At 48.4% G+C, this 27962-nt stretch overlaps 1 protein-coding gene across 9 annotated transcripts in view; it reads left to right on the top strand.

The window, feature by feature from the left end:
• SRPK2 (SRSF protein kinase 2) overlaps positions 1–26948 on the top strand; it is a 237020-nt gene extending 210072 nt beyond the window's left edge. For 5 of the 9 annotated variants that reach the window (XM_082631888.1, XM_082631886.1, XM_082631889.1 and 2 more), the window contains 5 exons: positions 6550–6650; positions 6765–6872; positions 11701–11770; positions 12375–12467; positions 23735–26948. In XM_082631888.1, the coding sequence (XP_082488014.1) occupies positions 6550–6650; positions 6765–6872; positions 11701–11770; positions 12375–12467; positions 23735–23919 (557 nt within the window). In that variant the 3' untranslated portion in view covers positions 23920–26948. Of the gene's footprint in view, positions 1–6549; positions 6651–6764; positions 6873–11700; positions 11771–12374; positions 12468–12823; positions 12917–23734 lie in introns of all 9 variants that reach the window. The other 4 variants (XM_082631894.1, XM_082631893.1, XM_082631887.1 and 1 more) reach the window with 2 other exon arrangements.
• The last annotated feature ends 1014 nt before the right edge of the window (positions 26949–27962 follow it).

The raw sequence follows: 27962 nt of genomic DNA, 5'->3' as shown, positions 1-27962 counted from the left end.
TGGGTAGTTTAATTCACAATTTGTACTTCCACCTGACAGTGTTATATTTAGTTTTTGGTTTTTTGTTTTGTTTCGTTTCTATTCAAGGAAAAGTGTGCCTGCTCTTTATTTGTAGTGAGGAGGAAGTGTCTTACTTTATTTTGATAGCCGTTCCTGGTTATAAGACTCTTCTTTGGACATTTTAAAGGAAGCGGTGTGGGTTTAAATGTGGTGATGATGTATATATCAAACCCTGATTTTGAGGGTGAATGCCACACGACAGATCTCTGCCTGGGGCATGCTAGGGGACTTCAGTAGGCAAACCCTGGGTGTCGCGCACAGTTGGTCTCCATTCTGGCCCGCAGTGGAAGAGCTCAGAAACCGCCTCTGCTCCCTCTGCTGGCGAGAATGTTAACACACAGCGAGTCAGGTGATGAGCCGGCCCTGCAAGCAGCTCAGGATGTTCTGCAGCCCCTTTGATTCCAGTAGCTGAGAGACCCGCAAAGCCTTCTCTGTTACTCCTTGGCCACAACTAGGCATCCTAAGGACATATATATATACAATTTGTGATTGGACAGACACATTCTGCTCCTGTTTACCTTTACCCTGACCGGAGGGTTCGAAGGTGCTTAATGAAACGCCTTCACGAGGAGTGTAGCCTCATCTGAGGAAAAACCCACCTCTGTGTCTCCTGTACTCTCATTCTGCTCCCATATTACTGCTGACACTTTCGGTTACCAAGCGTGTGTGTAGGGGTGTCTCCCCACCTAAACAATTCTCCGGCACCAGCTCGGTGTCTTGCAATTGAAGTAAAATCTGACACTACTTGGAGGTAGTGTCAGGTCCCAGGGTTAAGGGCTCCGTCTCACAAGACGGTGTCGGTCTCCCCCTGCACTCCCCCCACATCCATCACAAGTCCATGTTGTCACCTGTGCTTCTGAACAATCAGCTGTAAATCAGAGGTTTCCATGACGCTGCCCTGGGGTTGGATTAATTTGTTAGAGCAGCTCACGGAACTCAGGAAAACAGTTTACTTGCTAGATAATCAGTTTATCAAAAAAGGATGTAAGTCAGGGACCTCCAGATGGAAGGGATGTGTAGGGCGTGGTGTATGGGACAGGAGGGAGGCTTTCATGCCCTTTCTAGAGACACCACCCTCCCTGCAGTCTCTCACGCGTTCCTTCATATCGTGGACTCATGGATTTTTTTTCTCTTTAGTAAACACATTGAATTGTGTGTTATCGTTTACAGCTTTTTTTTGAATGCCACGATCATCCCACACTTGGTCTGTGTGAGCCTCCTCAGGTTGGCTCTTAAGTCCTTTTGACAGAACCCCGTGATTCCTCAGGTGCCCCCTTGCTCTTCTAGAGCCATGTGCCCAGGTTCGTACTCTCCCTGCCCCAGGCTGGAGTCGACCATGTCTCCAAGTAGTTTTTGCTGTTGATATTTTTAAAATGTTTTTTATAATGTACATAATATATAGGAACAGTCATATGTAAAGTTTATAAACATGCATATATTGAAATGAGTGTTCAAACATCTTTTACTGATGGAGTAAACAGTGGAAAGGTTTAGTAATCTCAAGTGTAGCATAGTCTCTTCCCCATTTATTTTTAAGACATAATAACAAGTGTCTGTGTGAACATGGCATGCTTGCTCACGCTTCTGTGCCTTTGCTGATGTTTTCCCTCCTTCTTGGAGTGCTTCCTCCTGTTTGTTTGGGCACACCTCTTTTCTTTTGTTGGGTCCTCACTGTGTTCCCTGGCAGGTCCCAGTTCTCGTTCCCCTCTTTTCCTGCTGGCCATACTTTGCTTCACTGTGGGTTCGTTGTTCGTTTCCACTGTCTTCCTCTTCACTAGGATGTGAACGCTTGGAGAGTGCTGTGTATTTCTATCTGTGTATCCTCAGCGTCTAAGTCAGTGCTAAGATAAGCGTTTATTGAATAATGAACCAACACATCAGTGATACCTGGCTATATTCTTCCATTCTCCCACCTTTGTCCATTCACAGTTAGAATTTTACTTCGTCCAAAACACATTCTGTCCCCAGCACCCTGGCTGTTGCATGAATATTGCATCAGGGAGAAATAGGAGGTCTGTTTTTTTCATTGATCCTAGTCTCTTACCAAGCTGACCTTTTCATTGATCCAGTCATTTATCTGGAGGCACTTGGCTTGGGTTTGCAGCCTGGTCTTTGGATAACCATGGACAGTCTCCCGCAGGGGAGGTGTTTTGTTTCCTACATGGAAGGGGTATGGTCTAGAGACTGGAAGTTGGCCACCAGGTACTACAAGAACATGAGGCGAGAGAAACATCCTTTCCTGAGTTTGTGTAGATCCTTGTCGTTACAGCAGAACGGATACGTTAGGAAACAGTAGAAGAAAAGCTGGGGCCACAATGAGAAGATTGAGAAAGAACTTACATGCCCGGCTAAGGGTGTGAACTTCTCCCTGGAGTAGTTTTGTAGCCACTGAAGGTTGAAAAGAGGAGGTTTCCTCTTGGGTCATTACTGCTGGAGCCGTAGCACGTATCTGGGCTCAGCACATCTGAAGCACAGAGGCCTGGGAGCAGGGTGGTACCTGCAAGGTGTGTGTTGAATCCCTTCCCCCTCGCCTAGTAGTGACCCATGTCAGTGGCAGTCCTTGGCTAGGCTGCTGGAACACGACTCCACACTCTTCTCACCCCTAGTCTGTTCCCCGAGGAACAGTCCCGAGAGAGCTTTTTAAAGCATGTTCCCCCCCGCCCCCCGACCGTGTAGCATAACCCGCAGAGGCGTCGTCCTCCAAAGCTCACAGCCCTGTGCAGTCCGTCCCACCCGCCTCTATTTCCCCTGCTCTTTCCGCCCCTCCCACACTGCCTTCTTCCTGAGCTTCCTCAAGGGTGCAGGCTTGTCTCTGCCTCTTGGCGCTTTGCTCTTGCTGTCCTCTCTGCCCAGGGCTTCTCTCCTCTGTGCCTCCCTTTGTTCAGGCCTCTCCTCAAAGGCCACTTTCTCAGGAAACACGCCCTCTCCACCCCCGCCCGTGGGCAAACACCCTCATCAGTAGCCATCTCCTTTCTCCACTGTGTTTTTCTTCTTAGCATATAGAGCTACTGACATGGTGTGTGAATCATTCATTTTATTTATCACCCATATTCCCAGCAAGTGTGTGAGTTTCCTAATTTGGGGTGTGGTGGCGGAACCTTGTATGTCCTGTTGATTCTCTTCCCGGTGCCAGGGTAACGTCTGGCACGTAGAGCGGACTCAGTAGATACTCACAGCACCTATTTGTGAACACACGGGTCAGGCTTGGGCATTAAATCTCCTAGTTCTGCTCTTTCTTTAGGCTGGTACTAAATCTCCTGCATATAAAGAGGGTATTCATGCCTTCCTTGTAAGGATGTTTTAAGCATAAAAGTGCCAGTGTGGGCCTAGCACAGTGCCTTGCAGATGAGTGATGCTGGCTGTTTCATCACTGAGGCCCCACTGGCTGCCATGTTGCTGGTTCCTAGGATCACCTCAGATGGAGTGAGTACAGTGTCACCCAGAGACCAGGTTATCAGAATGACTTAAGGGCTCCAGCCCTTCCTGAAGTGAAGTCTTCCCGCCTCTCTTCCCACTTTTCATTCCCTCCTTGGTAGAAGCAGAGAGCAGGGAAGAGCTGTGGTAGTTGCATAATAGCGCCTGAATCACGGGAGGTGATCTGATTTCTGGGCAAAGCAAAACTCGTACGACTGCACAGCAGGTGTGACTGTCCCTGTGTTTAAACGGGCCTTTTTGAGTGTTGTACTCAGGTAACCTTTTACAGATTACCCAGAGCAGGAAACCAGCACACTGGGAAAAGAAGTGCAAGCTGGTTCCCTTTTACGTCCTTTGCGTTCTTAATACAGTTAAAATGTTGAGGTGGATTCCCTAGTATCATTTGGAATGCATTGTGCGCCTGGTAACCACGCATAGACACGAACTAGGAGAATAACAGCATGTCACCAAAGAGACGTCGTCTAGTGCTCATAAACGAGGGACATTAAATACAAAGAGACTGTACAGGTGGCCCCTGAATTAATGAAGGGTCGACTTTATGATGGTGCGAAAGCGAAGCGCGTTCTGTACAAGCTGTGCTTCTCGTTTTCAACTGTGATCTTTTCCCGGGAGAGCGATACACTGCAGGACCACACCTTGTGATGCTGGGCAGCCCCCAGGCGGCCACGCGGTCACGCGAGCGGACAGCTGGCACAGGTACCACCACTCTGTGCCCAGACGGCCCGTCTGCCTTTCACTTTCAGTACAGGATGTAGTAAATTACATGAGATATTCAGCACAGTGTATTATGAAGTAGGCTTCGTGTTAGTTGCTTTTGCCCAACTGTGGGCTAACGTAAGTGTCCTGAGTGATGTTGAAGGTACTGGGCTCAGCTGTGACGTGTGGTAGGTGATGTGTAATTAAATGCATTTTGAACTTAATGATATTTTCAACTTTTGATGGGTTTTTTGGGACGTAACCCCGTCGTAAGTCGAGGGGGATCTGTACCGAAGGTGTGTGATGTTGTGTTTTTAAGGTGCTTGTCCTCTAGCTGAAGTGGCTCGTGCGTGATGTCTTTAGAACGACGACTGGAGGAGGGGGCGGTTTCGGATCCCCTCTCTCCACTCGAGCACCCTTGCCGGCAGCTCAGCCAGAACCTGCCCCCTCATCCTCTTCCCCTGCCAGGCCTTTGATCTCAGTGGTGTGCGGTGCCGGAAGCCACGGCTTGGCCTCCCATCCTCTCTGTGCCGCGGGGGCTTTGGCTGGTCCCTCACTGGCCGTTCAGAAGCCCTGGCCTCAAGAGGGTGGTCTGGCTGGTGGCAAGCAGACGGGAGCCCCTGGATCCGGCAGCCAGGCGCTGTCGTAGCTCTCCTGTGTTTGGTCCTTTTTTCATTTTTATTTTTTGGCGGAGGAGGGGTGGTCCCTTCCTCTTCCTCCTTTACGGAGGACTGAGCCTCGGAGTTTAAGTCATTTGCCAGAGTCTTGTCACGTATAGACGTAGAAACAGATTTGAATCCAGTTCTGCAAACCTCACGTTCCATTTTCTTGCCTGCCGAGTCTCCTTTATTAAATGACATGAGGGATCCATCTAAGCCATTTCCAGTGCTGGCCATCTGTCTGTTGGGTGGGCATTTTAGGTTTCTTCTAGAACTCGGTTTCTCAGCCCACTCCCTGTTCGGTGTGAACACCTTGCCTCTCTGTGTGTGCCTTTGTGGTGCTGTCCTTATCATTTCTGATTTCCTGTGTTTCTTCTCCTCGGCTCATACCTGGCCTTTGGTGAGGCCTCACTGTGGATCAGTGTCCTCACATAAAGAGGGACGTGGTGTAGGGTAGATAGCAAGAAGGGAGTGTGTGGGCCTGGCAGGCTTGGGTTGATCCGTAAGTCTGAGGAACAGGTCTTGAGGGTTAAAACGTTGCCAGAGCTCTCTTGCATTTTCTGGCCCCTCCTGGGGAGCTCTGTGGGCACCCCAGGTCCTGGGTGCGTCGCCTACTCCCTGCCCTGCTCACGGTGCACGCAGCCTGGCCTTGCCGCCCACCTGGGGTGCCGAGCTCCACAGCACGCGTCTACCCAGAGGAGGGACAGTCATTCCAGCAGTCCCCACCTTCGAGTGAGCTAAAGGGTGTTTAATATTCTGCATTGAGCGGGCTTTTCTGTTTTGTCTGTGAGTACCGTTTCAGAATTACTTCTGAAATGAATGAAAAGCCATGGTTACATCTCATCTTTACCAGAAATCCCAGCTTGCCGGTCAGTTTGAGGTTTGATGGAGATGCTGAGTCACTTCAGCCTTTTCTGTCTGGGCCTCACCACATTCTTCTTCTTTGTCACTGCCCCTTGGTTAACTGTGCTTTCTGCAGGCCTGGTCTGTGCTTGTCTGAAAAGCTTCTCTGGCCCCGCAGCCCTGAGAATCCTGGCCCCGTGCCTACTGTTGAGAATTCCTCAGGGTTCCCGGGGGTTGAGAGTGGCTTGAGTCTTTGACAAGTCCGTGAGGGACCTCAGAGGGCCCGGGCCGTCTCAAGAGACCTCTGTTCTGGAGTGTCCCTTGTCCACGGCTAAACCAGAATTGATTAGTCCCTGCCCATCTGTATTTGTTCATCGGCCATCATCTAACTCTTGAGGTGTCTGTGCTCGGCCCAGGCAGAGGGAGAGGTGAGGGCTGTGGGCCACTTAGGAAGGGCTGGGCACCCCCTGGGGAGCGTTCTCTCTACCCTCACGTTAAGTGGTAACGCACTTCTGAGCTAGCCGGGGTCCATTAGGGAACTGGCATGGCCTAATGAGGAGCAGCTAAAAAACACAGGAACCAAGCAGGGCTGACCTGCTCGGTGAAGGATGGGGAGAAAGGAGAAAGGGCAAGGCAGTGTCCATGGGGTCTCTGGGCAGTTTGCTCTCTTGCGAAGTATTTTCCAGAGGTGGAGACCACGAATTTAAATTCTGTTGAGTTCAACTTACAGGATTCCAGGCCTAAATGATCACCCACCGCTTTTCTAGAAAAGGAGACTGTGCCCAGCAAGCATTGTGTGCACACACGCAAACCACTTATCCCAGGCACTAACTGTCCTGCTGTTTGCTCATGCCAGCAAAAACCCGGGCAGCCGACCTGTTGGTGAATCCCCTGGACCCACGGAATGCAGATAAAATTAGAGTTAAAATTGCCGACCTGGGAAACGCTTGTTGGGTGGTAAGTAGAGTTTTCTTTCTAAAACATTTCGGTTGTGATCATGTATTAGAAGATGCTTTTTCTCTCGTTTAATGTCTGTGGTCCTCCACGGTAATGCAGTCTGTTCCCTTCCAGCATAAACACTTCACAGAAGACATCCAGACGCGTCAGTATAGATCCATAGAGGTTTTAATAGGAGCAGGTTACAGTACCCCTGCTGACATTTGGAGTACGGCGTGTATGGTAAGAACGGCCTTTGCCATTTTCCTCTGTGTAAAGGCTCATCCTTTTAGTTCCCGTGGTGGGGCAGCCTCACCAGGGCCTGTGGTCGAAGCTTTCTGACCGTGAAGGTTGTCCACTGAGGGGTGGGTGAGGGGAAGGTGGCTGCCTGGGGTATCTTAAGAGACCTTCTCTGGCGTGTCCTGGTGTGTGTTTTGGTTTGGTCTTGTGAGAGACGACCTCGCGAGGCCCTCTGTGGCCCACGGCCCCGAGAATCGGAGCCCTGCTGTGGTGACAGTGACTTCAGGGAGCCCCTGTGGCTCCTGGAAGCTTGTAGGCTGCGCGCAGTCCCCTCACTCGGGCCGTGGAGGACGATGAGACAGCTGCGATTTAGGGGAAGGTGGTCTGAGGGGCTGTGACAGACCTTGTCTCCTTGCTGGAGAGAGAGGATTTCCCCACATACCAGTGTTCAGCCTCTCTCCTTCTGTTCAGCAGAGTCTAGAGACTGTTCTGCCTTACGGCTCTAGGCTGTGTCCAGCCACGTCTGAGGCACCAGCAGCCGCCTGTCCCCCGTTTGATCGCGTCTGTTCCCTTAGGCAGCTCAGCGATGGTTTTCCTCAGGGCCTCAGGCTGCCTCTTGTGTCTCCAGCGTGATGTAGCCATGGTTTCCGCCGCTTGTGTGCATCAGAAGTCTGGTTGTGTCTACACTCGCCTCAGCCCCACCATGCCTCTTCTCACCTGCTCCTTACCTGTGAACCGACAAGCGTGAATAAGCATGAATAAGCGTGAATGGTCCCCCGTCCATAAGCCAGTTTCAGTTTCTCTCTTGGTCCTGTTTCCTGGTCGGTTTGTCACCTTCCTCTTAGTGGACCGAGCTTTGCAGTCCTTTGTTGGAGAAGGGGATGCATGTGTCTCTTGCTTCACGAGGTGTTTCATGCTTTCCTCATTTTTTCTCCAAATTCTCCTCTGATATTTAAATGAAAGGGCGTGGCATGTGTGTAAAGCTTGGTACTTGTCTTCTCACTAAACAAACAATGCAGAATAAGTGTGATTGTCTGTTATTCAAGGATTACTGTAGCACTTCTTTTGGGTGTGTCCTCTGATGCTAAAGTATAGCAGTGTTAGCAAGTCTTGCTAAAACAACATGAAAAAAGTGGATGTTCTGTGTTTTTCAAGTTTGCAGCCAGTATGGCCCAACAAATCTAGAACAGTGTGCCCTTCTGTCCCCATGTTGCTCTGACGGGTAATGCCAGAGAGCGAGTTTAAAATTAAGCTTCTCAGTAAGTATCAAAAACTGAGCCCTTGCCTTGCTAGGTATGGACAAGGAGGGTTAAAAGAATTGGTGGACCAGATGGCCGGGCCAGCCCGGGCGGGCGGGGCCGACTTCTGAATGAGGGAGGTTATTAGAGTGGGAGGAGGGCAGGGGTCGGAGATCATGGGCCAGAGGCCAGGGGGTGGGGGGTGGTAGTCACTCTAGTCTTTTTTCTTTTTAATAACTCTTTTTAAATTAAAAAGAGAGAGAGAGAGAATTGGTGGACGTGTCATGGTTCCTTAGAACGCAGGGCCTGCTGTGTGGACAGGGGTGAGGCTCCCTGTGGGCGAGTGGGGGGGCGGCGGGGAGGGGGCCTGGGGGCTGGAAGCGGGGCAGGCAGCGGCCAGGTCAGCAGAAGGGGGCGCCTTCAGCAGTGGGAGCTGCGGGGCTGTTGGACCTCAGGGTGTGGTGAGGTCAGGCCCTCCTCCTCCCCAGCAGCACAGAAGGGGCCGTGTCGGGGCTGCCCTCATTCACACTCTGCAGACGCTTTCAGCTCTGAAATCCTGTGCTTCTAAGTCGGGGTGTTGAAGTTTGGTGATATAATCAGAAAAACGGGACAAGGTCACAGACGTAGTAGGATAATGGTGCAGCTTTCAGTGCAGTTTGATACCGGGCTCCCTGTCTGGCCTTCTGTGAGGTGAGGGTCTGCCCCTCCACACAGTCTCCTGTCCTGCTGAGCCCTGCAGCTGCTGTGACCGGGGGCGCCAACGTCAAGAGCAGACGCCTGAGGAAGAGCACTCACTCCATCTCCTTTGCCTCCCCGCTTCCCAGGAAGTGAAGCGTAAGGCCCCTCAGTACTTCTTGGGCTGCTTAGGAAGCTCTTTTTAATCAGTTTAAGGGTGATTTTCTGGGAGCGGGGGCAAGCCTGCATCCCCCCCGCCCCCCGGAGGCCGTGGCTGAGGGGTCCCCTCTTGTTCTTCGTAGAGAACCTGGTGCAGGTGAGGCGTCTTTGCCCAGCCCACGCTGCCGTTGAAGTTTAAGTGTGTAACAGTACATTGAATCCTTAACAGCACGCTACTGTAGTAAAGCTCCAGATTGTCCTCGGAGGTACAGCCCAGGGTTCTTTGTTATAAAGGGGGCATCAAATCTTACAGAGACGCTGGTGGAGCTGAGAGTGGTGGCTGGTAGCCGTGTCCACCGGTAAGTGCCTGTGCTGCTGGCGGGGAGGAGAGCTTTCACCACTGGGCAGGGCAGCTGGGCTTTGTCAGGTGTCGAATCTCTTTTTCCTTGAGCTCTGCAGCCCTCCAGATGTAAGTGTGCATGATCTAAAAATGACGTGTGCACCCCGGCATTGGTCGCTCTGCACTTGTGTTTCAGAGTCCCTGAATAGGCGTCTTCCCATGGGCTCCATGGTGAGCCTCGGTCAGCGCTGTAGAGACAAGAAAAGCCAGTCTGACCCATTTCACCAAACTTCTCGGCAGTGGTCACATCACAGAAGGCATCCGTGACCTTATTTATTCAGAATGGGATACTTGATGTGGGATGATGGCATTTCAGGAAGGGGGGTATCTGGTCTCCCCAGAGCCTGAGGACAGAGGCTGGTCCAAGGGAAAGCCCTCTGAGGGGATTAGGCCGAGTACAGAGTTCCCAAGTATTGAAAATAAACAATAACAATAGAGGTTATATCGAGAGTAACTTATTGAGTTGAAGGCAATAATTTTTCATGGTTTCATAGTTTCCAGCATAAAAACAAGCTGTAAAGTACAGAGACTGATGTTTTCATTGTGATGTGTGTTTACCCTGCCTGCTGTCTGTGTCCTAGTTGTTAAGAAAAATCTCCTCATGCTTCAGAGAATCAGGACCCGAAAACATGATGGGGGAGCCTTCATCTTGCCTCTTCCTTTTTTCTTTTAAACCATTTCATTGATAGGCTTCTTCAACTTGTGTTTCCTTGGAAATACATGGGTGCTAATCAAAATGGTCATCTTTCAAAGAACACTCAGTGGACATATCTTAGCGCTAGGCTGTCAGAAATACGTACAACCAGATTGAAATGTTTTTGAACGTTCATTAGAAGAGTGAGGGAGGCCCCGAGGATGGTGAAGAGCAGCTGGCGCTCTCCTTTGCTAGATCATGCGGCTTCTGGGGTCTTCTTTCTCCATTAGGGTTTCACCCTTTTCTCTTGGCTTGTGTCCCAGATGAGAAAGACGTTTCTGGCCATTCAGTGTGTCATCCACTTGTTCCCCATAGACCTGTGGCCAAATGTGAGGTGTTTTACCCTGATCTGGGATTGACCCTAGTATCTTTATTGTTTGTTGGGTGGAGTGGGGAGGCCCTGCAGCGCCCAGAGGACCGCCTGACGTACTCTGTGCTGAGACTGGGCACGTCAGACCCAGGTCTGGTTCAGGGCAGGGATCCCGAGTTGTGAACTAGTGCTCATCACAGGGTAGCTGGCAACAGGCTTGGCATCCCACCTCCCTCCTTTCATAAAAAAGAAAAACACAAGGTGAAGAGATGTGGTCCTGGGCTAAGCGCGCCCACCTGGGTTTGTGAGAGGGGCCCCGCCCCAGGCAGATGAGACTTCCCCTGCGGGTGCCTGCCCACGCCCTGTGATCCTCGACAGAAGCGGAGAGGGCGGGCTGGTGCTAGGCGGGCTCATCGAGGCGCCCATGGGGAGGGCGGTACCTTGAGAGGAGCGGGCAGTGCCCCGGCCGCTGACTCACAGGCATCTATGAATCGGGACGGGCCCCTGAGGGCCTCCAGAAGAGCGAGATCTAACACACAGGAGAAGTAAGTATGGGAAAAACCAAACACGGGATTTAGCTTGTTCTTTTTAAAACTTCTTGTAAATTCTCATTTAAAACATGTTTTTTAAAAAAAACATGGTATTTGATCAACAGAGCGATAGCGGTTTTCATTTTTATGTACTGTTAGCAAGTTAAAGCTCACAGTCCTGAGACGATCTTATGAACAACGGAAGTGGGCTCAGTGGCAGCGATGGGAAAGCAGTGCCCCTCCCGTTCCCTCCTGACCCCAGCACCCAGGTGGGGACAGCCCTGTAACCAGGAAGCCGCTCTCCTGGCCGCCCCCGGGCGGGCTGCACGGGGGTCTGGTTCCTCCTGGCCCCGGGGGACGGAGCAAGAGGGGCTTCTTGGGTTCTCGAATGTCCTTTGGTTGAGTCAGAAGTGAATGAAGTGATGACGAGCAGCTGAAAGGAGCCCCCGGTTGCTCAGACATGAAGGTCTTTGCTTCAGGAGAGCAGCCGCAGCCGTGGTCCGGGGCCAGGTTAGCCTGCAGCTTGCAGCTGGGCTCTGGGGTCAGACAGACCTGGACCTTAGACTGAGCCCTCAGATTAGAGTGCGGTGCTCCGGCCACGCCCGCGCACGGCGGCTTCCTGCAAAGTGAAGCAGAGGTACAAGAATATTTCTGAAGCTTCTTTGAACTTTTGGGAAGAAGAGAAAGCCTGGTGTTGAGCCCTTTCAGGAGGCTCTTTGGTTTGATTCAGATCCTCATAAAATGTAGGTCTCTTGTACCAGAAGAAGTTGCTGGCTTGGGGCCCGTCTCCGTGAAGCGCTTAGCATGTCATCTGTTGTATCCTAGGCATTTGAGCTGGCAACGGGAGATTACTTGTTTGAACCGCATTCTGGGGAAGACTATTCCAGAGACGAAGGTGAGTGTTGCTGCCTGCTGAGACCTCAGTCCGGGTCTCCTGAAGCTCCTGAACTTCTGGAGAATACTGTCTTTTTGCACCAAATTCAGATGCTCTCTCTTTGAGCCTGAAGCCCCCTCAGCTGCAGTGACTGGGCAGAGAGCCTCCTGGCACTGGCGACGCTTTGGAGAGCCCTCGGGCCTCAGCCCGCCCCCGCAGGCCTGAGCCCAGCTGGCCAGGAGAGGACAGGCCGGACGAACCCGGAGCCTCTCCGTGGACCTTTTGTCCACTGATCAGCTGCCCACTTCTCTGTCCTGTTGGGGGCTGAACTTAAAACCAGGCAACTCTGGCTTGAATTCCCATCTGCAGACCTGACCATCTCCATGCTTATTTGCTTGCGATGCTGGGGTAGCCTGGGGTGAGCTGGCATCGGTCACTGTTAATGCTCCAGATGGGGCCTGAGGCCTGCCAGTCCCAGAAGCCTCTGTGTGGATGTGCTGCACACATTGTTGATTTGATTCTATCTCTGATTTTTTACTAATTTCAATTTTTCCCCCTCTTCTTTTATCCCATCCCTCCCTCTGCCCCTCCCATTCCCGTGTCCTTTTTTTTCTCTCCTCCATAGACCACATAGCCCACATCATAGAGCTGCTAGGCAGTATCCCAAGGCACTTTGCTCTGTCTGGAAAATATTCTCGGGAATTCTTCAATCGCAGAGGTAGTACCCCTTCTTTTTGAAAAGCGCCACGATGCAGACAGAAATGGAATAGCAGCTGCTGGTTGTATCATTAATGGTGACAAAGGCCTTTCTCCTAAATTCCAAAAGCAACCCAGCAGAATTCCTGTGCTGACTTCAGAGTTGAGAAGGAGCCCCTGCCTGGCCCCGTCCTGCGGTCACCCTGTGCATCAGCTCCTCTGCGGTGCCTTGAATCTGGCCACTCGGGCAGAGCCTGTGCTCTGGTTGTTGACGCTGCGCTCTGTTTCTGTCTGCGCGGGCGATGGCAGTGTCTGCATGCAGTGTACTGATTCAATTGCCGTGTGTTTCTGTTTTGCTGGCATTGTTTCCCAATGCAGATCACGTAGCATTGATCATTGAACTGCTGGGGAAAGTCCCTCGAAAATACGCTATGTTGGGGAAATATTCCAAGGAGTTTTTCACCAGAAAAGGTAACGGTATTTATGCAACACTAATTTTCAGCGTAATCCTCTCCCAAAGGAGAAATTGTGCATTCGCGTTGGGCAGTGGAGAAAGATCTGGACTTACCGCTGGGGGAGTCTGCTGAAGAAGGCTCTCAAGAAATAAAGAATCATCTGATATCTGTGGAATAAGAATTTTGTAAGAGAACAATCTTCCGAAAATCCTTTGACCTCCTCCACACCTCTCCTTTATGCCAAGCACCAATTCATGTATTCAAGTATTTGTAAAAGAGTTTAAATGATTTTTAGAAAGCAGCTAGGCTTACCTTTCCATTTCCCACATCGTTCCTGGAACCAGAGTGTTTTTGCAGTGGAGCGGAGGTGGCCTAGAGACTGGACTTAGTGCCTGTCCGTCTGCGTCCTGTTTCATGGGTCTGAGCTGTTCCGTAGCGGGGTGGGCCTGTGAAGCCCCGTGTGCCTCACGTTCTTATGAATCAGATGTTCTTCTCCCAGTGCATTGCCTCACACTGTCCTGCAGGTGATTCATTTTAATATTGCACTTCTCGTGATCTTCCTTGGCATGACCTAGAACAACTCTCCTTGCCCTGTGTAGTCCCTAGTGAGGGATCGATTTTTTAAAAACACCCAAAAGCCCCGGGGAATTTATTTTTACAGAGCCCTTCCCCAATGCCATAGTCTTTGATGTGAGCATAGATAGTCCTCTTAACTCCTGTTTTTCCAGCTTTGATTTGGACGGGGTGGGGTGGGGTGGGTGATGCAATTCCCATTAAAAAAGAACTGTTTAAAGTTGATGTGAGCGGGACATGGAGTTTCTAGAAATTTCTGCAAGTACTAGATACTCTGTCTCCCCTGCTTTAGCCAAATTGGGAAAACCAATTTGACTGTTTACTTTCCTGTGAGATAAGGAATTCTTGTAGAGTAATAACCTTTTATGATATACTTTGGTATGTTCAGCTAACCAGTCCTGTCTTACCCCTTAAATTCCGTCTCCCCGTGAATGCATGAGGCCTGAGAGCGAACCATATGCCAAGACAGTGGTTTCTTGCTCAGGTACTCTGAGAGCGTTGGCCACAACTCTTAGGTTTTTTGGGAACACCCAGTGGGTAGCCTCTGAAATATGTAACTGGATGCAATATCTTGTTATTTCCTTTTTAAAGCTCATCAGAGGAAAAAACATTGTTGAGGAAAGATGTTCTTCAGACACGTATTAATTTTCGTTCTGAGACTCTGGTCTTCGAGTCTGGGTCACTTAAGCAGGTACAGGGTCCCCCGCCACACCCAGCCTCGCACGCAGTCTCAAGTCGTGCTCAGGGCACTGTGTTCAGTGGCACAGCTGGGGCTGGAGCGTGCTGGGGGGCTGGGCATGGCATGTCACATCGTCTCCGAGGCTGTCAGCAGGGGTGACTTCCAGTGAGCGCATCCTTGATACAAGAAGGCGTGAGAGGATGTCTGCACCACGCGGCGCATTAGGAACTGTTTCCGTTATTGCTAAAGCAGAGTTATAAACAGGATAACGCTGTGCGCGTTGTGAACTGGACAGCAGTATGACTGAGAGAGTGGGCTGTTTCTAGGAAATTTCCAGAAAATGTTATTTGAACATAGTTGAAGCAAGGGAAAGCTCTGGATTATTTTGGCCTGGGATGCTGTGGCGTGGGGAGTCGTGTTTATTTTAATCAAAGCAGACTGACTCCTTCTTCCACATTTCAGAATGTTTTCAGAGCCTGTAGGAGATGGCCTGGGCCTCAGGAGGACTTGGCTGGTAGATGACCTGCCCCCAGCCATGGCTTTCACCATGGTCAGGTGGGGAGGGCAGCCAGGAGCTGGCAGCCTGATGTGTCAGGCAAGTCGCAGTATTGGCCTGCGGGTGCCCTGGCGGGGAAGGGAGAGGGCCCAGGAGGGCTCTGGACCACAGCCCCTGATCCTCGAGCACAGGGGGCTGTGGGAGCCTCCCTCCTCCCCTCAGGCACCAGGCGTGGTGAGGACCAGCAGCCAGCGGAGGCGCACAGGGTTGTGCCTTCAGTTGTGCCGCTGCCGTCCTGCCCTCTGAAGCGGGGAGGCCGTGTAGGGCGGCTGGGCTCTGCCGTCCCTGTCCGTCGTCTGTGGGTGAGGAACCGGTACTGTGCACGGTGGCGAAGAAGTTGAAGAGGAACACGAGGTGGGGGGGCCCTGAGTGGTGAGAAAATGAAGTCAGGCAAATGATTTGAAAGTACCCCTGCCAGCAGCCTGTGGTCGGGTTTGCTCGTGGAGATGGCTGCTCTGCGACTCTTGCTCCTGTTAGGCTTTGCCCCTGGTCTGAGCTGCAGGGACCGGGGGCAACACCTGCTGAGTCCCAGCCCAGAGCTGGCAGTGCGCCTGGAGCCCTCCCCTCATCCCACCTGTGGGGCTCCTTGAGCGGACCTGATGAGCGATGCCTGGGGGACTGATGTCGGCGGTGGGTGCTTGGTTCCAGCTCACAGCTCTCTTGTCCTGGGTCCCTCATGCTGGAGGGCGGCTTTCACACTGGCCTTTCCATAAGCTCCCTACTCCTCGGACAAGTGGACCACTGCCTGCGCCCAGATGGGAGCGGAAAGTGCTTGCACGGGACCTTGCTGTTCCATCGTCACGTTGTTACGTTTGTGTGCTGTAGGGGTTGTGTGCGTGGGCTCTTTTCTGAGGAGCTTGTTTGAAGGTGGCCTGTGGAAGTGAAGTGCATCTGGCATCCTTGGTAGAGACAGGCCGACCACACGTGGACTTGTGTTACTGTGGTGACTAGAGTCCTTTTTTCCTTCCTTGGGATGATTAGGCAAGAAATCCCCTAAAATGACTGGGAATTGGGGCTTAAGTGCTCTCCTGATGATTGTTTGTTTATGGTAACTGTGGAACTCAAAAGGGATTTAGGGTTTTCACAGAAGTCACGGGAATAGTACGATGACGAATGAGGGCCTGTCCTGAAGTCGAGTTCACCATGTCCCTTGGGATGAGGGGCGTGATGGTTGCATTAAAGATGTGTTCCGGGGCGCCTCCCCCAGTGAGGGGGGTGGATACACGTTTTGGAAATAATGGACTCTTAAGTGTATCCATTTAAATTTTTTCTAACACACCTTTGTGCCAGAACTGATAGAGAAAGGTGACATTGAAAACCGCTTTTATGTTGCTTACGCCACGTTGGCAAAGCAGCGGGAGCCGAGAGGGCTGAGCAGCAGCCCTCCCTGCTCTGCGCTCTCCTGGTGGGAAGCAGGTTCCATCCCCACCTCGAGGCCAGGGAAGGGGAGGGGGGTCTGTGCATTAAAGCTGAAGGTGAAGTGCAGCTGAGTGGCGTCGTCTTGCTTACAAGTCAGGGTAAAATGACTGCTACTAGTTTAACGTATTTCTTGGCCAGGCGTTTTATTAAAACTGAGCTGGATTTTTGTGGCTGGGAATATAATTACTGTTCTGACCCTGTTGGGGTTGAATCTGCTGGTCATTCCTTTGGGTGTGGGCATTAGCCACCAAAGGTCTTTAAGGAAAGCCATCTTGGTCAGGGTGTCAGGGTGTGGCCCAACAGAAGTAAGCACCTCTGTGGATTCTGTCCCCATGCTGTCCTGCTGTGGTCTGAGTGGGTCCCTCCAAACCCGTTCCTGACCCTCTAAGGGTGACAGTGTTAGGAGCTGGGCTGTTGGAAGGCGTGTAAAGGCACGGGTGACGTGAAGGCATGGGTGGCGTGTAAAGGCATGGATGGCGTGTAAAGGCATGGATGGCATAGTGCCTCACAGAGAGACACAGAGAGCTCGCGAGCCCCTCCGCCACCTGAGGACACAGGAGATCTCTGAGCTGGAAGAGGGCCCTCACCTGCCTGTGCTGGCGCCCTGCCTCCAGGACTGTGAGAAGTGAACTTGTTGCTTGTAAGCCCCCTAGTCAGTCATATTTTGTGATAGCAGCCTGAATGGACTAAGACACAAACCCGGGACAGTGTCCCAGCCCTCAGGTGATGGCGAGAAAAACAGTACAGCCAGGAGCACACCTTACTGTGCTGCCGAGCAGATACTCTGTTGAGCCATCAGTAGCCATCATTTTAGTAGAAGTTGCTGTATTGAGAATGGAAGTATGAGAGGAGACAGTTAACTTTAAAAAGGAAAAACTACTTGATTCTAGATGAGAGCGTTGAGTGTATTGTAATATATGTGAGCGATACTATGTGTCAGACCGAAGACCTCTTGAATACAATGGAGAATTTCAGAGCATGCAAGAAACTTCTGTGTAGCCAAAGGAGTACATTTGCAGGGGATGGCATCAGGATAAGTGGTGTCCAGTAGAAGATGAGGAAAAGTGTAGGAGGGGGTGAGAACGGAGGGCGAAACTCAGGAGCTGGGTGTTTAGTTTAGTTTAGTTTTGTTTTGGCCACGCCACGCTGCTTGTGGGATCTTAGTTCCCTGACCGGGGATCAAACCTGTGCCCTCAACAGTGAAAGCGTGGAGCCCTAGCTGCTGGACCACCAGGGAAATCCCAGGAGCTGGGTTTTAAAAGAGGCACTATTCTTAATTTTTAATGTTGAGATGAAACTTGTTAGAATGATTTTTTTTTTTTTTTTGCGGTACGCGGGCCTCTCACTGTTGCGGCCTCTCCCGTTGCGGAGCACAGGCTCCGGACACGCAGGCTCAGCGGCCATGGCTCACGGGGCCCAGCCGCTCCACGGTATGTGGGATCCTCCAGGACCGGGGCACGAACCCGTGTCCCCTGCATCGGCAGGTGGACTCTCAACCACTGCGCCACCAGGGAAGCCCTGTTAGAATGATTTTAACTTAGCTCCAGAATTACCTAAAAATCAACCGATTCTCTTATTTCTGTGAAGAGAAAAGCCCCTCTGTGGCGTTTGGCCCATACAGGATAGGATGGTCACTGCCCCACTTGATTTTCGTGGCTTCATGTTTAAAACCTTCTCGGCCATCGCATTTCCACGTGGCGTAGGCAGGGAAGACAGGCAGACTGCACCCGTGGGCTTAGAGCAGTTTGTGGACTTGAGGGGTGTCTGGCCTGGAAATACTGAGGAGGAAGGGCGCAGGCCTCGGCGAGGCCTCACCGTCCTGTAGGAGCTGTACGCCGAGACGGGCCTGTGGGGGAGGGTGAGCTGGGCCCACCTCCCCGGGAGCTGGGTTCTGGAGAGAACTAGAAAAGTTTCTTCATGCTAGTGAGCCTCAAAACTTTTAAAACATAAACTGCTTTCGCTCTCATTTTATGTGAAGCACTGATTCTGTGTTACAAGAGGTCTGGTTTTCCCTCTCTGTGATAAACTCTCTCTCAGAAGCTGAGCTCCGTGCGAGCAGGGGCTCCGTCTGCTTCCTTTCCTGCCTGCTGCCCGGAGCCCAGGTTGGGGGGTGGTGCCTGGTGAAGATGGCTCCCTGCCGACTTAGTACATTTGAAAGCCTTCACCTGAGTCCAGTCTTTGTTTTATTTATTTTTTATTTTTTTTATAATTTATTGTTATTATTATTTTTGGCTGCATTGGGTCTTCATTGCTGTGCGCAGGCTCTCTCTAGTTGTGGCGAGCAGGGGCTACTCTTCGTTGCGGTGCGTGGGCTTCTCATTGCGGTGGCTTCTCCTTGCGGAGCACGGGCTCTAGGTGCACGGGCTTCAGTAGTTGTGGCACACGGGCTCAGTAGTTGTGGCTCTCGGGCTCTAGAGTGCAGGCTCAGTAGTTGTGGCACATGGGCTTAGTTACTCTGCAGCATGTGGGATCTTCCCGGACCAGGGCTTGAACCCGTGTCTCCTTCATTGGCAGGCGGATTCTTAACCACTGTGCCGCCGGGGAAGCGCCCAGTCTTTGTTTCAGATGGAAGTCTTTGTGAGCTAGAAGCGGGACGGTGGCTGACCCTCGGTGCTGGGACGGTCCTAGCAGCACCCGTCGTCCTGGCATCGCTGGCGGCAGGCTCACTGTGCCCTGGGTCCCTGCTTGGAGGCTGCGTGAGAGGCCTCCCAGCGAGGGTTGCGGTGGAGATAGTGTGTGATAGTGACGGTGCTGCAGCCTGGAGGCTGGCTGTAGTGACACAGAACACACAGCAAAGGTATGTGGGGAGTAACCGACCACGAGCCACAGCCAGAGTAGCTTTGAATTACTGTTTTACTCATTCAAATTTGAGCGTGTGGTACAAAAAAAACAACAATGAAATTGCTGTAACAGGTTCAGGTGAATTCTATTACAGTTCATCCCATTTACTCCTGTCGTTTAGTATGAGCTCCTCAGTAGTGAGATGTTTGTTTTTACCGCATCCTTTAACACAGCATTGGAATTCTTTTAAAGTTATTTTGTTGTATGCTTTGTGCCAGTTTTTCAGTAACAGTTTTACTGAGGTGTAATCTACACAGCATACAATTTACCCTTTCAAAGTGTGCTGTTCAGTAGTTTTTAGTATATTCACACAGCTCTGCAACCATTACCAGTCTCTGATTTTAGAACATTTTCGTTACCTCACAAAGAAACCCTGGGCCCATTAGCACTCACTCTCCATCCCCCTACCCTCAGCCCCTGGCAACCCTGATCTGCTTTCTGTCTCTATGAATTTGCCTGTTCTGGATTGTTCATATAAATGGAATCATGCAATATGTCGATTTTTGTGATGCCCTGTTTCATTTACTCTAGTGCATTCCAAGTTTGTCCATGTGGTAGCATGAATCAATACTCCATTCTTTTTTTTTTTTTTTTTTTTTTTTTTTTTTTTTTTTTTTGCGGTACGCGGGCCTCTCACTGTTGTGGCCTCTCCCGCTGCGGAGCACAGGCTCCGGACGCGCAGGCTCAGCGGCCATGGCTCACGGGCCCAGCCGCTCCGCGGCATGTGGGATCCTCCCGGACCGGGGCACGAACCCGTGTCCCCTGCATCGGCAGGCGGACTCTCAGCCACTGCGCCACCAGGGAAGCCCAATACTCCATTCTTTTTATGTATGGATAGACCACATCAGGTTTCTCCATCAGTTGATGGACATTTGGGTTGACCAGTTTTTGGCTATTACGAATAACGCTGCTGTGAACATCAATGTACACGTTTTTGTGTGGACATAATGTGTTCATTTCCCTTGAATGCATGTGTTGTGATACTTGAATTACAAAGGTTTTCAATTTGGATGAAGTCCAGTTTTCTGTTTCTTGGTTTTGTTACTTGTGCTTTTGATATCCCATCTGAAAAACCATTGCCTACTTCAAGGTCATGAAAATTTATTCTTCAGTTTTCTTCCAAAAATTTATGGTTCTAGCTCTTAGGTCTAGGATCTATTTTATGTGTGGGAGGTACGGTTTAATACAGATCTTCACCTCAAATATTTACCTACATGTACTTTGTAGGAATTTGTTCAAATTTCTTGTGTTTTTTTGTCTTGCTTTGTACCTGTATTTATTGATAGGCTTCCTTTCTATGTGTATGCTATTGAAATTTGTCCTAATGTATTTCATATCACGGTTTCTTTTCTAGTTACCAGGAGTTACAGTACCAGGATTTCCCTTTATCGTCCCCCATGTGTGGTGTAAAACCTCATATGCTTGTGTGTGTAATTCTGGAATGCTGTAATTTCATAGTCAACATAATACATTTTCCTTCACAAATCACTTAATATTCAAGAGGAGTATAATGGAAGTACTTAACTTTTTTCCTTAGAGAGCACCCCGATGACCTGAGGCTGGCATGTAGAGTGGCCTTCCCGAGCCTTTACTCCAGGGGAGGGCCCCTCCCTGTCAGCCTTCCCTGATCCGTCAGGGTGATTCTGCCCCCGGAGTGGGTCAGGAAGCCTGAGAGGCAGCTGCCCATCTGGCCTTGCTGGTGTCTGGGTGGCCTGTGTGTGGGTGAGAGCTGACGCCGAGGGAAGGTTAAGTATTACTCAGTATTCTTTAGGAAAGAAAGGCTGGAAACGGTTTAAAAAGTAAAGACTGTCACAATCAAGTGGTTCGTTATTGGCATAATTTGTTTCAACAAAACACATCTTGGTATATTTTCCTAAGGGAAAAAATTGTCAAGGTAAAAGCTACTTGTACAATAGGACAAATAGTAAAAAATTGTTTTTAAAATGTTGTACTATCTGGTTATTTTATTTTTGTTTTATACGTGGTGGGAATGGAGGTGGCCGTGTTTCTTGTGTGTTATGGGCCAGTCTGGAGTTGGTAAATGGACTTGAAGCCCTTACTCATCAGAGGAACCTGTTCTTGGCGTTTCTCGCAATAGACGCGCAAGTTTGGGAGCTTAGGGTTTGTTTTTAAGTAACCTTTATCAACTTTTACAAGACAGCGTTTCTTCTTATCATGGAATTGAACATAAGAAGTTGTGCATATGATCATAGGGCCGAGGCGAGTTTATTTCGTCTTTCTTGGGATTATAGAGTTTTTCCACCTATCTCCATGATCCACATATTTGTTCTTTTTAAAGGCAATGCACTATTCTGTTATATTGCAGTATTATTATGTATTCAGTATCTTGGTATTTAGGACTGTTTTGCATACTGCATATTTTCCTATTACAGACAGTGTCTTAGCACGTACAGTTTTTTGTGTGGGATTACCTGGTCAGAAGTGTGTCAGATGTTTTAGGATTTCCTTTGGAATGGCTTTTATTAGTTTATCGGGGCGGCTAGTTCGGTATAGCTTTCCAGCCTTTGTATTGTTTTCATCACTGTTATTACATAGATTTCAAGGCACCTGTCATGGTAAAGCGTCTCTCTTTTCATGGAAGATTGTACTCTGTTGCCTGTTTATGGAGTTTAGTCTGTCTGAGAACTGCATCCTCGGGAGCAGATTCCCATGTTCTGAGCGGGCCTGAGCAGACCGAGCTCAGCGGTTGCTGTCATTTGCAAACCTGGCGAGCGTTTATCAGGTCAGAATAACATTCTCCGCCCACGGAGCTGGTTTCGCCCTGTTGTGTTTGTGCTCTCTTAGTTTGCTCTAACCTCGCCCTGGTGAGATGAGCAGCTACTATAAAATCAATAGAGCTTCATTAGAGACAATGCAGAACGAGAAAGAAACAACTTTCAAACAAAGCTGGGGTCTCAGAGCACCTGCTTTCCGTCTTGATGGGCACTTTGAAAATTACTCCTGGGGCTGTGTGTAGAACACAGTTTTGACTCACGTTACTACTAAGCACGTTACCTTACGCTTTCGCACACGTTACTGAGTGCTGCGAACTACTCCTCGTCACGTGGGTGTGCCGTGGCTGGCTGTGTTTTTGACCCCTGTTCTCCGGTGACTGAGCACTTGTAATTTTGTGAGTGTGTGTAATGTTTCAGTGAGCATAGTTTGGGGGCACGGCGGGTGGGTGGGTGCCAGGGTTTATCTCCTCAGGTGGGGTCCCTATGGCGGGGATTTCTGGGTTAAAGGGGTGAACGGTCAGTGGCCGCTCCCACGTGTTCTCACTGTGTTTCCTGCTGGCAGAGGGAACACTTTCTCCTCTACGATGGCGGGTCCACCTGCCCCGGGACAGTAGACCTGACCTGCAGACTCCATGCTTAACTCTGTCCCCGTCTTTACCTGGGAGCCAGGAACTGACTGAACACCCAGTCCCTTTCACGAGAAATATCTTCTAGTGATTTCTGTATTCAGAATTGTGTGCACATCGTGAAGACTACTCTGTAGACAGACCAGTTCATAAGAACTCAGGTTGAAAGAGTGTAGGCCCAAAGGAAGAGTCATCGTGGGGTGGATTACCAGTGGTTTTTTCCTTTGTTTTTGTAATTGTCTGTGATATCCTTTTATCTTCTTTACGACTAAAGCAGCAGGAGGGGTGTGTATCTACACTGGGTTGAATAGCTGGGTGGAGCAGACCGGCCTCCCGAGAAGACCTTTGTGAGCCCTGGACTGACCCTCTGTCAGTGCGCCGCGTGTACAAACCCCCTCGTTGGTGAGGTTACAGCAGGTGCCAGCGGAGAGAGGAACTGGCCTCCGTGTGAGGGCGCCCGTTGCCGGCGGCTTGGGCCCCAGGACGAGGGGAGCCGCGGGGCAAACGGAGGAGGCCTCTCGGTGCGCGGCTCCTGTGAACAGACAGAGGAGACGAGTCATTCTTTCTGACGGTCCTCCTGTCCTTTTGGCAGTTTGACTTTAAAAATAACTTTTTTTCCTATTGCGAACAAGGCTGTTAGAGTTCGTGGACCATTTACGAGCTTGTCAGTCACTCTGTCAGGGCTGCTCATAACCCACACTTTTCATACTGCGGTTAGCACATTTTGAAAAGTATAACTTCGGGCTTTGTAAATTGATGTCCTGATAGCTTAGGTTTTACAACAAATGTGTGGAGATGAATGCTATCTGATTTGGGCTGGCTCTAGGGCTGTGCTGTCCACTACAGTCGCCACTAGCGATTTGTGGCTATTTAAACTTAAAAGTAAACTTCTGTTCCTTAGTTGCACTCACCCCGTGCTGAGTGCTCAGTGGCCACGCTGAGCTGGCAGCGACCATGGTGGACAGTACCTATGCAGTCCACCTCCACTCTCACTACTGTCAAGTTCTCTTGAATAGCGCTCTTCCAGAGGAAAATGGTAACCTGCAGAAAAAATGGTCCATGTATCTTAAAGCTTTTTCTAAGCAACTTGCAAAGAATCCCAAGTTGGGGAGAGTGCCTCGGGTCGGTCTTTGCAAATGAAAATATTCTGGGCATCCTCAGCATGCTCTGCTTATTTAAAGAAACTTGGAACTGATACAAATGAATTCTTCCTTTTTAAATGAACCCTTGTTTATATTCACCAAGCTTACTTGAAATGTGACATTTTCGTCTGTGGGAAAGCTGGCCTCTGTTGTCATGTACTGTTGAGCAGGTAGGTATCTGCTTCGTTGTAAAGAACCCGGCTGGACCAACAATGGGAAATGCACAGTTGGAACTTTCTTGACATGCCTGTTTTTCCCTGTAGGAGAGCTGCGGCACATCACCAAGCTGAAGCCCTGGAGCCTCTTTGATGTACTTGTGGAAAAGTATGGTTGGCCCCATGAAGATGCTGCACAGTTTACAGATTTCCTGATCCCAATGTTAGAAATGGTTCCAGAAAAACGAGCCTCAGCTGGCGAATGCCTGCGGCATCCTTGGTTGAATTCTTAGCAGATTCTGCACACACGCATTCTGAGCTGGCACATGTTGTCCAGTGCATTGGCCCTAAAGGGGGACTCTCGTTCTTAACAGGATTACAAGTGAGCTGGCTCCATCCTCAGACCTTTTATTTTGCTTTGAGGTACTGTCGTTTGACGTTTTGCTTTTTCGTGCACTGTGATCCTGGGAAAGGGCAGTCTTTTGTCTTCAGCTTGGTAGTTACTGACCCACTTTACTTCTGGAAACAATAACATGTCTCTAAGCATTGTTTCTTGTGTTGTGTGACATTCAAATGTCAATTTTTTTGAAAGAAAAATACTTTCCTCCTTGTGTTTTGGCAGGTTTTGTAACTATTTATGAAGAAATATTTTAGCTGAGTACTATATAATTTACAATCTTAAGGAATTATCAAGTTGGAACCAAGAAATAGCACGGAAATGTACAATTTGATCTTCTGGCAAAGGGACATCATTCCTGTATTATAGTGTATGTAAATGCACCCTGTAAATGTTAATTTCCATTAAATATGGGATGGGGACTCAAATTTCAGAAAAGCTACCCAGTCTTGAGTGCTTTGTAGCCTAAGTTGCATGTAATGGACTTTAACTACTCCGAGGAGTTGTGCATACTTTTCATTCCGTGACAGTCCTTTTGCATTGGATTTTAAACAGCTGGCTCTGGGTTATATCATTCCCTATATGGCACTTTATACAAAGAAAAGACATGCTTCTCATTCTAAAATGCGTATTATAGTTTAGCACTCCCATTCATATTTTTGCATATTTTAAATTAAAGGTACTTGTAAGGAAAAAGCAATTTCCCTTTAAAAATGTGGTGGCCTGGTACCATGTGGTGTTGCCTCCTCCAAGCCCTGTAAGTTAAACTCTACATAGATTAAATTGGACAAGAGAAACATGTTCAGTGTGTGGAGTGAAAAAATATATTTTTTTGGAAATGCTTGCTCGTGTTTGTCTAGAACCAAGGTATGATATGTACAATTTGCAGTGCAGTGGGCAGAACGCTTAACATCTCAGAGGTAACAGGGATTGCATTCATTCCAGAGACAGTTTCGTGTGTGGCTACAACACACTTTACTAGCTTTTTCATTGTCTTTCCATGCATTGAAGCTGAGAAAATGATTTTTTCCCTTTGCAGATTGCACACAATTTTGTTTATGCATTTCCTAAAACTGTAGAATCCAGAACACAAACCCTAGTAGGCAATACAATTTTAGAACGTAATATATAGAGAGAGGTACATTTCCTCTTTTAGAAATCAGTGGATTGAATTTTTTGTTGTCTTACATTCCTCAAGGTGCCTCGTTTTTCTTGACTTTGTCCATTAACATTTATCCATATGCCTTTGCAATAACTAGATTGTGAAAAGATAACAAGTGTTGTAACAATAATCCATTGTTTGAGGTGCTTGCAGTTGTCTTAAAAATTAAAGTGTTTTGGGTTTCTTTTCCAGACATTGCCTTGGTCGTTGGCCTGTATTTGAAGCGATAGAATCAATAAACATTTGCTGTCCCTTTAATGTAGTGTAACGAGAACTAAAGGAAGTATCAGCATTCCTGTAGCAGGAACTGTAGTTGTAGAACATGCCTTACGGCTTCATACGAGGAAAACATGCATTGTTTTGTAAGGGTAGGATATGGATCTAGAAAAGATGCTGTAGTGTAGATCCATTACCTAGAATTTCTGTGAACCTTTTTCATTCATGTTTCATCAAAAACATACTAGGTACATTTTGTTTGCACATGGTCAGTTTTCTTTTTTTCTTTTTAACAGTATTCACTGTGAGGGAACAAGACACGTAATCCTCTTAGGAGTTAGCATTAGATCATATCGCTGTGAGGTGGAAGATACCATTCATTTATGAAATGTGCATGCTAAGTTTTTCTCCTGAGGCTCTAGGTGACCTTGTCGGTTCTGTGAAAGATAGTGGCTGTAGACCAGTGATGCCATCCACAATTTGCACAGGAACCATTCTCACGAGAACCACGGAGTTCACGTATGTCTTCCCTAAGTCCATAAGAGTTTTTATCAGGGTTATGGCACACTTGAATGAAATTTGTCTACTACAGTTTTGGCTCATGTTAGAAAATAATCCAGATAATTGCGAACTTTGTAAGGATCTCTCATTTAGGATAAAATAGCCTAACTAGTTTATACAGGTAAAAGCAATTGTTCTAGAAGGAATATACATTTGTATTAGGGATGGTGTGGGTTTTAGCAGACTCTTGGGGGCTTGATGATGATGAATGCGTATAAGCTAAGCGAGAACCACTGGTTGTGCACAACACTAGGGCCAGCTCCGTGATTTTAGTGGAATGTCCTATCTTTTCCTTTCTCTAGTCCATGAGAAGTCCTCATGGAAAATGACAAGCGCTGGATCACATATGTGATGATAGCAGATTCAGAAGCTGGCTGTCTGGAAATTAGAACTGCCCCAAGGCAGAGGAAAAGTGGATATAATAGGAGCTTCAAAAAAGCATTAGCTTTCTAGGTGAAAACTGGTTTACTAACTTGCTTCTTCCCGTACTTGGATCATCCATAGCTAGTTAAAAGCTGGGGTAGAGAACTTCAGTTTGTATCTGCCGGTGAAATTACTTCTTAAATTCCAGTTTTCTTCCATTAATTTTTTTAGAAATTAATGCAGTTTACAGAAAAGCTTCCGTATACATTTATATAGTAGGCAAATCTAAAACTATGAGGAATTAAAATCTTTAGGACAGTCCTTTTAAAGAGATGTGAATATTCATAGTTCACTATGCTAGTTAACTTTGTCTTCTGTTTGAAACTGTTGGTGGCGGGGGTGGGGTGGATGACTGGATGATATAAAGCCACTTCTTCGTGGACAGGTATTTCTTTAGCAAATACCGTAAGTAGAATCTTGTTTGATAATCAAGGATGGCAAAGTTGACCGAAGTTCTTCTAAAACTTGAGTAGGATTGAGCCCTAAACACAGCTGTGTTAATGTAGCTGTTTTTCAAAAGGAAATGGAAATTAAAAGTGTAAAACATGACATACTACTGCCAATCTTAGTCATTTTAGTCTGTTTCCTTTTTTCTCCAATACACAGAACTTGTATACTGTGTCCAATTATGTCAAGTAATTGGATGGTGAACTATGTGTTGACAGATACTGTCACTACTATTGGTTTATACTTAGTCCTCCTGAGAGGTAGAAGACAAAGAGTTTATTATTCCAAAATAATTACTAATAATTTTGTATTTCAGCAATAAAATGTTCCCTTGAGAGGCCATTTTCATTTCACTTGAGAGAGCTAAGAATGCCTTTTTCCTTTAGTTTTGTGCACCCAAAACAAATTGTAAAATTTCCTGCTGCTCTTTTAAATACTATAGCTAGACAGTAAATGTTAAGGTTTTCAACTAATTTTGGTTCATCAGTAGGACATTTCAGTCATGTTCTAACATGTACAAATTAGATATTCCTGTGTTTTTAGGTAAAATATTCCGTATTTTCAAACAGCTGTAAATTAGTCTATAGTTGAATCATGGGACGCGTCAATGGCATGGACTCATCTTGTACGATGTCAGATGTAAGCAAACGTGTGCAGCATTTACGTAGCACAGTAGTTTCTCGTGGCTCCTGCTCCTGCAAAACAATAACATGTAGGAACCTTCCAGGAACAAGCCTTGACCGCCTCCTGACCTCGCTGCAGTCCCGTCCAGCTGAGGTAGTAGCTGCGAAGGACAGTGGAGGCTCCTTACAAACTCTACCTGGAAAAGGTAACGTCCGTGAAAACACTGGCCTAAACAGACCCCAATCTCAGAAGTGGTGGAGGACAGTTTGGTAAAACTGACATAATTGTGGTTTATTAACATGAATTAAAATGCCCAACCAGTGCTTCAATGTGACAGTATGTTTAAAATAGAGGAATTAAAGGCCATATACGGTACTACTTTCACAAAGATCACACAGTTTTGCAAAGACATGTCATATGTACACTGCTCTATGTCAAAGGAGAAAAGCTGTAAGCGATTATATACGCAAAAGAAATGCAGTATTTACAGTTTGTCAGGAGACATT

Source organism: Mesoplodon mirus, assembly GCF_964341445.2.
Source record: "Mesoplodon mirus genome assembly, chromosome: 9".
Taxonomy (NCBI): domain Eukaryota; kingdom Metazoa; phylum Chordata; class Mammalia; order Artiodactyla; family Ziphiidae; genus Mesoplodon; species Mesoplodon mirus.
Note: the sequence above shows the minus strand (reverse complement) of the source record. Positions and strands in the feature narration are given on the sequence as shown.